At 35.3% G+C, this 11,071-nt stretch overlaps 1 protein-coding gene across 1 annotated transcript; it reads right to left on the minus strand.

The window, feature by feature from the left end:
* Positions 1–2,988: 2,988 nt before the first annotated feature.
* On the minus strand, positions 2,989–10,836 carry LOC132173887 (two-component response regulator-like APRR2; the record flags this gene model as incomplete). The annotated part of the gene is given in 12 exon segments (XM_059585560.1): positions 2,989–3,781; positions 4,185–4,265; positions 4,382–4,450; positions 4,594–4,866; positions 6,258–6,398; positions 7,546–8,103; positions 8,205–8,282; positions 8,443–8,489; positions 8,747–8,813; positions 9,009–9,088; positions 9,823–10,024; positions 10,800–10,836. Coding segments are annotated over 11 exon segments (1,695 nt in total). The 3' UTR covers positions 2,989–3,610.
* Positions 10,837–11,071: the final 235 nt, after the last annotated feature.

Here is an 11,071-nt window from a genome sequence, read left to right on the forward strand (position 1 = left end):
TTATCTTTGCAAATCATAATTTCATTTTTTAAATTGAGGTTCCCAGAGTTTTAAGTTTTTATAAAATTATTAGGACAAAATGTAAAATCAATCTTTATGGTTTACTTAATTGTATCAAAATGAACTCATAAATCCTTGATATATGCCAAAAAAAATAATTTATTCTTTATAGTCAAATTATATCTACTAACTTAACAAATTATATTAGTGGGACACTGATTTAAATAGGACATGTGTCACACTACCGAAAATCTATTGAAAATCTGTTAAGTCAGTAGACATAATTTGACTGTAGGGAGTAAATTATTTTTTTAGTGTATATCTCTGAGTTCATTTTTGATATTACAGTGAACTAATTACGAATCAAGTTAATCACATGAATTAATTTTACATTTATTCCAAATTATTAAAATCATAATCAACATTCTTATATTAAGTTGTATTTAATTAATTGTAATAGTACGATTTGAATTGGTAAATAAAATAATTTTCAATTTTTTTAAAAATAATAATAATAATTTGAACTAAAAAAAAATAATAATAAAAAAAAACTAGGTAGGAGCATTGGCGGGAGAATCTGCCAGAGTGTAATTTGTAAATACTTAAAAAGGAAAATAAAGGAAAAGGTCCTACCGGTGGTTCAATGATAACAACTACCGGTCAAGATTCAAGAAGATCAAAACCATCATAATAATAATAAATTATTAAATTTATTATTATTATTATTATGTCTTCCGACCAGAACATGGCAAATCCCATGTTAGAGCATGTAGGGTAATAGTTGCAGGCCCATCCCATGCCTATACTTTTTTCCATTCTATGCCAAAGGAAATAAATTTTGGTAGGTTTGTTAATACATTTTAGTCTTTTAGAGGGTAATTTCTAGCTTTTGTTTGAAAAGTATTATAATGTCACATAAATATTATAAAAAAAATTGAATTTTTTTGATTATTTGTTAATATTTTTATTTTAAAAAGAGAAGAAAGAAATAGTAACTCGTTTAAAAAAAAAATAAAAAAAATAAAAAAAAAAAACCCAGAAATTCGAGTATTGTACCCAAAATAAAGCAACTATGATTCAATCAATCAACTTGTTCTTGTGGCACAAAGAAAAAGTGTATATTTTTAGTGAGTGTTTTGATTTGAAAAGTGTTTTTGATATAATGGAAAGTTGAAAAGTGTTTCCAATAGGATCTATATTGAAAAGATTTGTTTGTGGAAAAGATTTATTGTTTAGTATTTTCATCCTAACTGTTTTCTAAAAGGTGTGCTTTTTGAATTTAAAAAGAGAAAATAATAATAATAATAATTGCATTGTTGGAGAATAGGATTATTGGAGTAGAATCTCCACATAGGCGTGGGCCTAATCTAAAGGCAAAAATCATACCCCACGCCTGCAACGGCCAGAATAGAACATTAAAGTATGTTTTGTTGAACAATTTATTGGTCCAAATTTATAGTACAATTACGACAAATTTGTAATAGTTTCAAAATTGCAATCTCTAAAATAAGTTATTTACTCTTTTCTAATTGATAAAGAGCAGGAGAGATCAACTTTGATTCTTCTACTTGAGCGTGACCATAGCAGTATTTGAGTCTTGATTCACAGCACACGGCGTACTGTGCACGCCTGTGCAAAATTTTTTTTTTTTTTTAATGGCACGCCGTGTGCTCTTTTACTTCACCCGTAGTACTTACTTCCTGGTCCGCAGGCACTCCCTCAAATCCGACAGAGTCATAGCCCAACCTAACCCCACCTGAACATCAACGAGAATCAAGGTGGTTTACACTAATCAAGTATGAAAATTCTCATTGCGGGATTCGAACCCATGTCCCAGTGTGTACTTAACCATTTTGAGAAATTTTTTGAGGCGATTGAACCGCCATCCTAAATGATAATTTCCAAATACGATATTGAAAAATAAAAAAGTGAAAAACACAACCTTTTTAGTGGGCTTGTGAAGATTGCAATAGTCAATAGACAGGGCTTATAATAGCCCATTCAGTGTTGGACTATATGTGAGTTAAGGCTCTTGGCACATACACCGGGCTGCACCACTTTTCTAGGCTCGATAAATTTCCCGTGTAGGCATGGCCTTCAAAGAGGGCCCAAATTCTAGCTTCAAAACTCTCAGGTTTTGTTAGTCAATCAGGTTAGTAGGAGTGTTAAATCCTTCCCTTCTTCCAATATTGGACAAATCTTATCTTTGATGTATAATACAATATTAAAAAAAAAAAAAAACCTGAAACTAGAGGGAAATTGCTTTGGCACATAGACTCTGGTGCATAATCTAGCTTGTTCTGTTGTTCATGTTCAGCTCTATCTGCTGGAGTTGCAGTTCAACGATTGAGATCCTCTGGTTTTGTAGTCTAGTCTAGTCCCAAGGATTGGGCTGACCCTGGGGATTAGGTATAACATACGGTCCAACATCGTCTCTTCAAGCGACACCAACCCTAAACAAAGGACCTTACCAAGTGTGTCAATGAAAGATCACTTTGATGCCTAAGTTAGTCCCAAGGATTGGGCTGACCTTGGGGATGATGTAGAACAGATGGTCCAACGTCATCTCTTCGGGCGACACCAACCCCCTCAACAAAGGACCTTTCCGGGTGTATTGACAAAGGATCACTTTGATGCTCAAGTTAGTCTTAAGGATTAGGCTAACCTTGGAGATCAGGTAGAACAAATAGTTCAATGTTATTTCTTCAGGCGACACCAACCCTAAAAATAAGACCTTACCGGATGTGTCAACAAACGAAGAATCACTTTGATGCTTAAGTTAATTCTAATTCCTCTGTGGGTGCGGTCTTTCTGAACCTAGTAGACTCGTTTTCTCAATCCTTGGCCTAGCCTAACTTACTAGTGGTGGACTCTATTGGCTTATCTTGGGTCAAGGAGCCCTTTACTTGGGAAAATTATTCTTGGGTACACCATAGACTATTTTGATACTCTTTTTCTAGTAATTCCCATATCATGCATTCAAAAAAATGAACTCCAAAAATAAATTGTTATTATTACGTTTTGTTACCTCAAATATTATATACAAGACATGCAGTGGGCAAACAAAACCAGAACCCATTGAAGGAAGAGGTCAATGGGTCCACCACCCCTTTCATTATTAGAGAAAGCACCAGAGCGGGTCCTACCCAACAACACCAAGAAGGACCCTTTTCCCATCACCGTCAAATATTGTACATTTTTTACATCAGAAAAATTATGCAAAACAACACGTTCTTGTCGGCCTATTTATAGCCACAAGCTTCCACATGTGGAACAGCAGCCACATACGTGGCCAGTTCTCGACTGCCCAAGTTGTCGACCAAAAAGGCTGTCGTTTTTACCCCTTTTTACTGTGGCGATGGATAGGATCAGTGTCGTTTTCTGTCTACGTGTCATCGATCTGACATTACCACTCAGCGGAATCTTCACAAAGGCCACGTGAGTTGTTCTATGTTGGATCAGGTTAGGTGGTGCTGAGAGGGGAATGGTGTAGGTGGTCCCAATCAATCAGGTCCATGACACCTGTCAAACTTTTTGTAAAACTTCCACTGACAGATCATGTGACTTGATTGAGTTGAGACCACCGAGTCCCTGTGGGACCGGTGCCACGTCAGTGGGGATGATGATTAGAGCCGTCGATGTGAGGGGGGATTCTGGAGATGCCTTGTCTGGAGAGCTCAGTTAGTACACTCTCTGTGGAGGGAGGCTTGAGGCCCAAGGGCAATGGCAGCCATGGGCTACTAATTGCCTCCTTCACAACCTTGTCAATTACCTCCTCTGCCTGCATACAACACATCACATTAATGTCAAGGCTAGCTAGTAGCTAGTACCGTAAACCATGACACGATCCGAACACAATACACGAATCCGACTTGCCACCCCTATGTGTGTATGTATCAAAGTGCACCTTGGTTGTGTATTAGGTGAGATTATGTTATATCAGTGACTTTAAAGGATTAATCCTTTTTAGGCTATGGAGTTAGATGTGACAAACACTTTCCTGGCTTGTGAAAATATTTCCACCTATTTTACAATTTGTTTTATTATTTTCCAACAGTAAAATAAGGTGATGTTCTTCATTGCTTAAACTGCACCAAAATTCATAACCAAATCCTAGGAAACTGTCACTTGGTCACCACATTTGTTACAACAAAATAATGGGCAAGAAAAGGTGGAGTATTTACCGGATGAATTTCAAAAGAATTTTGTGAGATGCCGCAGCTATTATTATGAACTGCACCAGCATGGTGAAATCCTGAAGTATTCTGCATTTCAGAAAATAGGAATTAAGATGAAGACCATATATAAGAAAAAAAATGCTATACACTCTCAAGTGCACACTTTTTGACATGGCAGTGAAAATCTTCATCAGTATACTCACTTGATGGAAGGAAGGATAAGGATTATGTGGAGTTGTCATGACAGGGCAACCCCAGGTATCAGCAGGCATCTGAAAATTCAACAAAAACCAGATATCAGACCTTGACATGCAAATACCAATCCCCATCATGCTAGTCAAATTAAAATTCCAGTTTGTGGGGTGTGCTTGTTGACAATAATAAGCACATTTGTCTTGACAAAGACATCCATTACCCCAAGATAAGGCTGCTTCCAGTGCCAATTATCTGTTGGTTGCCATGCAGGATAGCCAGGCGAACCCCACATCTGGACTCCGGCGGGGTGGCCGCCCGGTGAGCCCCACATAGGATAAATCGGAGCCGTGGAGATGGTGTGATTAGAATGATATGAGGGAAAGGCCATGATCGGTCTTTGTGGATAATAACTCCTTTGCATTACATCTCTTGTGTGTGGCCATCTTCGTTCATCTTCCTTGGGCAAGATGTGTCTCTTGTGCATTCTGTATTTCTGTTTTACAACAATGGTAATTTATCCGATTAGCTAATCCATTTGTTGAAACTTACTTAGAAAGTGATTTTATGCATAAGATTAAAATTTTGCTCTTATTGTCTAGGTTGTCTTTACAATACAAATGACCCCTTATTATAGGAAAAATATAAATGTGGTAGGTGGAGTGAATACAAAAAAGGGTTTATTACAATAAACCAACTATGATGAATACATTAATAAGTGTCGAGTTTACAAGTGTAGGCGTAAAAAGATTAAATCCCACATTGAAAAAATGTCACTAGTTTGAGTTGTTAATATAGTATGGTTGAGCACAAACCCATAGACTTAAGCTTTTGAGTTCAATAGTATCTCAACATGCTATATTATAAGCCCAATATATCATTCTCCCAAACAATATGGAAAGTATAAAATTGAATACGACAATCCTATATTCTACCATATTTGACCTAGAAGAACCCATACCAACGCAAGACAAGCATGTGATTCGATGATACAACAATTCATGATAAAATATGATTCATTAGAGCTTGAACTTGTCGATTAGTTAAATGCCAAAGATTAGAAAACATATCTAAAATTAATATTAATATTAATATTAAAGTAATAATAGACAAGAAATAAATACAAATTTAGAGTATAAAGTTACTATGATCCACATTTAACTTTTATAGATATCCTCAAAATATTCATAAATATTTCAGAAAAACAATAACCAGTTTGCTATTCTGTCCAAATGTTCAAAATATTTTGTCTGATCCCTTCTCTAATATTTGACCCCAACGCACTTTAATATTGCATCTATCACAACCTAAGGAAAGCGCTAGCCACGTATGTGTAATTACTCAAAAAATATTAGTTGATGTTTATTGTTTATAAGTAATCGACACATCACTAAAAGTGTAACTCTCTAAAATTACTTATAAAGCTCAATTTCATCTATTAAGAAACCAATGTGGGACTTGAAACCATGTACACTGTCACAATCACCCACCCAATGTGAGACTTAACTTTTCAGAGTGTCTCCCCCACTAAAATACATGGCAGGAGGTTATTTCCATGCTTTGGAAGTATCCAAGCTTCCTAGGTTTTATAAAGACGATCGAAATTGTTGAATGTCATAGTAACAACAATGGCAAAAACATGGTGTTCTCTTCTTGCTGGACACAAGTGAATGAAGACTTTCTACTCATGCAGGATGGAAATTATGAGTCAACTTCAAACTGATTTGTTTTTTTCATTTTCATTTCCTTAAGGAAAAAAAATTCATATTCAACTAAAGTTTAAAAGTTTAAATAGATGGAATGATTTGGAAAAGGCTTGCCGTGAAACAACTTAGCTACAATATCTGGAAACATTACTAAAGTAGATTTGAGTCATCCAATGCCAACCTGGAGATGGCTTGCTACATTATGCCTCGTTAAACCATCCACTTTCATGAGCTCTAGTATCCGAGAAGGAATGGCTTGATCAACACCTAGTTGTTCAACTGCATGCACAAACTTCTTGTGCAGTTCTGATGTCCAGTCTACCTGAAACCAAAACAAAAACATAAACACCAATCTATATTCTTATCTCATTCCCAAGTCCAATAGCTATCCTTAAGCCAATTCGAATTAGGGAATAATTTTGCTTCCAGGAGTACTACTTATAGATCTAATCATGAAGATATGACCAAAAGAAGAAAACAAACACACAAAAAGGATATGTGTTAAAGTATTATATACATAATAAAATTCATCATTTTCCATTAGCTTAAGCTTTCGGGACAGTGATGATTTAACATGATATCAGAGCAGAGGTTCTGAGATCAAACCCTATCTTTGTAATTCACCTTCTATTTCAATTAAATATTCCACATATTGAGCTTCACTTATTAAAGAGGAATTTAAGTCCACACAAGAGAGAAAGTGTTGAAGTATTAATTAAATTATTAAATTCACAATTTTTTTTTATCAGTTTACGATTTTAAAACAAATGGTGATTTAACAATATGCTGTGGTTATGGAACCCCTATGTATAATAAGAATGATATAAAGTGTATGTCTTGTGAAAAAGACTTCTTAGCTGCTAAACCTTCTCATACTTTTGAAAATATTGTTGTTATTTTAGTGAGAGCTTTTATAACTTATCACATTATGGATCAGAGGTCTTGATGACTTGCTTAGACTTCAAGCATGCTCTCATTCAGGAAATTTTAATAAGTACTTGAAGGAGATGTGAGTTGCTGAACATCACATTTGGTTAAAAATGAAGATTCTAAAAACATAAGTTTCAAATGTACAATAAAAGAACTTGCTTTTGGTAATCATATTCCAATGTTGAAGGGCGTCACTAATGAACACTAAACGCAAATACTTGGAAATATAGGAGAATGTTTAAGAGTGAATTTCAGTTGTTTAGCAGTTATTTTGGTTTTGAGCTCCTGCATATGTTTGCGTGTATGAGCATGTATGCAAGCATCTGTGCAGATCTTCATATTGTTGGCTTTCTTTCTTTTTCCATGTGGGGATTCGGGGAGGGGGCACAATGCTTACCAAAAGAATAACATATAACATTAATGTGAAACTATTTTGCAAAAACTGAGAAACTATTCTATACTCCTATTTAGTTCTCGAGAATTCTCAAATTGTTGGATCATATGAGAGAAATTAGGTTATGTACTCTTAACAAGATTACCTTCATCTTCTTCCGATTAGCTCTAGCCCCACTAGAATTATTTACAGATGGTTTACTCAGGTTTTCAAGACCACCACCACCACCATCTATATTGCTGCGGCCGTCTCTATTATGCTGGTGAGGAGACGCCTTTCTCTCATTTTTAAAACCATCAGCAGACTCCTCTTCCTCTTTGATCAGATTCTTTCCTGGTATTGGAGGTTCGCCCTCCTGAAGAGTACCTTCAGCAATTGATTCACCACAAGTAGTTTCGACAGATTTAGATTCCCCATCTTGCTCACCGCTCTCTTTTTCTGTTGAGCAGTTAGTTTGGTCTTGGCAATCCCCATCATCTAGTAACCGCGCTCCCTGTTTCAATTGTGGGGTAGAAGGAGCTGGGTACTTATCACTTCCTACTGAGTGCTGGTCATTTTCATGGACAAGAGACACATTTTCTGTTTCGACTGATATTTTATTGTCAGGTTCTCCATTTTCCAGTTGTAGCTGCAGCATGGACACCACAGACTCTTTGACAGGCTTTAATGATTCAGAAAGGAAACTACTCTTGGTATTGAATGCCTGCTCAGGATTAACAACATAAGACATTTTTAGCTTTCAGCAGTTGTATTATATATGATAGTAAGTCCCAACATAGTAATGCTCCCAGAATCAAGACAGACCTTGTGAACCACATGCTGCCAAATATTCCTGAGTTTGTCCTCTGAGAGCGGCTTTCGCAGGAACTCCACTGCACCAAGCTGAAAATAAACAGCAAAATAGAAGCATTAATAAGTATCAATTATTCATTTTAAAGAACCAAAAAACAAAAGGAAAAAAGCATTAGAAAAGAAAAGAAAATGCCAGAAAGGCCAAAGAGAAGATTGCATGACTGAATGTGCATTGATAATGAAACCTTACCGCTATGCACTTCATCACGGTGCTCAGGCAATGAATGTTTGAGGTCACTGCAACAGAAAATCATATTGCTAGGCATAAGAAATTGCATAAAGGAAGAGAGTCTTTCCAAAACTCTTTTCCTAATGCCATTTTTATACCGACATTGGCAGTTATCAAGTTTCATTTAAACAAAATTTTGAGAGAGATGACAAACATAAACTACGACCCAAATAACTGAAAGAAAGTTAAACATTGAGTATAAGGATAAGATAAAAGAAGCCTTTACATTGAATCTGGGCGAGTTGGGATTAATTTGTAAACTTACTAATGGTCGGCAAGTCCTTAGCAGTTTCTAGAAACTTGAAGCTTCCATGACTGTCGTTTGGACCTACCTGTGACCACATGCAATTATGAGAGATACCTAACATACATAGGAACAATGTAACATAGCATACAGGCTCATTATCTAAATAGTAAGTTATTATAATAATGCAGTTTTTAATTTATTTTTTTTTAGGAAAAAAAAAAAAAGAGAAAAAGAAAAAAAACAACTTTTATAACTTGTGATTTCAATCAAAGATTATTACCTCTACAATAGCAACATGAAAGCTTCCAGGCTTGTCTAAAATTGCTGTCAAAGCTTCATTCTCATTGCAGAATGTAGAAACTGTAAAAGACATGGTGAGCCCGTCACATATATGTACAAAGGCAACACAAAAAGTGAGAGAGAAGTTGAAAGTAAACAAAACAACATAAGAATTTTGCTGTATCCAATAAAAAAAAAAAATGATAGATAGTTTCTTGAGAGATCTAAAACATTATAATTTTAAATCACTAATTCTTCAACATTTCTGGTGTTTACCCTGCTCTTAGTAATATCTCATTATCAATGACAGACACTAAGATCAAAAGATTTTTTCACAAGATGTTAAAGAAAGAATATATTGAAAAGGGTAATCAGAAATTTCCAAATATAGCAGCATATTAATCTCCACCATTAGGACCAAATATAGCAACAAATTAATTTTCACCATTTGGACCACTTTCAACAAGTACAAAAGTTCACATGTGCTTAGAATTTTAATAGCTTTTGCCCATCATTTAAAAGTTAAAACCCACCATTAAAAGCTGTGTTGACAATAGCCAAAAAAAAAAAAAACAATTGATTAATCTACAAGATCTTAACAACCCCAATCTTTTCTTAGCTCCATAGAAGTAAAATCCAAAACCAAATTTTCTCAAAGAAACAATATGCAGATTGTGTAAAGAAATGAGACACCTAAAGGGGGTTACCAATATGGTAAAAAAGATAGGTGAAGTGGGAAAAGATGGAAACCAAATTTTCTGGTTTGGGAAAAAAAAAAATGCTAAGAACAAAAAGGGGAATCTGAAATCCCTCACCAATATAATCCATTGCCTCAAGCTTTGATCTCATCTCTGCAGCAGAAATACTGTCTCCATCAAGGAGAAGCACCCGAAGTCCCTTAGGGAAGTCTTTCCACTCCTGTAAATCATTAGTAGTGCAAACCATAGCTGATGTGGCATCGTTTCTCAGGGCACCGACAAATCTTGCAGATCACTGCTTACCAACATCCAAACAATTCTGCACGAACCCAATGAGTTACTCATCAGAATTATCTATTTTCTGTTTCTAAAAATCTATATTGTTAATCCAAATTAAAAGGGTGTATTGTATAATAAAACTAAAAAAACAGAAGTGAGAAAGAAACAGAGAAAAGGCAAACATAGTGGGAGCAACATATTGCCAATTGTTTACAATTACACAATAATGACCCGTGAAACACCAAAATATTGACTGATCTCTGAAGATTGAGTCATGAAAAGTTTTTATCACACAAAAACCTTGAGACCATGCATGGAACAACTGTTTGACCATTCACTAATCTCCAACTTACTTGCCAGAAACGAACTAATAGAAGAAGAAAAAAAATCCTAGATAAGCAACGGATCAAAATCTTAAACAGGAGTTTGTAAAATGTAAGCTAAAAATAAGATGAAAAGGATTTTTTGTTCAAAGTGTAAAGATCTTATTAGTTAGTGCCACTTGTGCAGAACAACAAATAGACAAAAACCCATGTGAGCCACACCAGATATACAGAGGAACAGACGAGAGAAAATCAACCATTTCAAAAAAAAAAAAAAAAAAAGATGAAGAAAAAAATTTAAAGCAAAGTGGAAAAAAACAAAACCTGGGATTTCTTCAGAGTGAAACTAGAAAGACAAAGAAAGTAACAATTCTACAAGACCAACACATGCATGCACTCAACAAGAACAAAGTCATCAGAAAATCCACTAATTCTCTCTTAAAAAGAACATAGACAAAGAAAAATCAGCATGCATATAGTAAAGCAGCGTACCAAAGGATATACACTATGATAATTATCTGTTCTTCTTCTTTTCTTTTTTTTTTTTAATCTTCTGAACTATCTTCCGTGATCAGTGAAACACCCCTTCTTCTTTCTCTCCTGAGGAAGTCTAGTCTTCTTCCATTTGTTCTTCTTTGGCTGTATATAGAACTTAGAGAGAGAGAGAGAGGTTTAAGTGCGCTTTCCGAGGGGGGTCTGTGACTTACTGTACAGTTGCCATCGTGTGTACGTTCCGGACCACATAATATGCAAAAGCCTCTTCC

The sequence above is a fragment of the Corylus avellana genome, chromosome ca3 (genome assembly GCF_901000735.1).
Source record: "Corylus avellana chromosome ca3, CavTom2PMs-1.0".
NCBI lineage: Eukaryota > Viridiplantae > Streptophyta > Magnoliopsida > Fagales > Betulaceae > Corylus > Corylus avellana.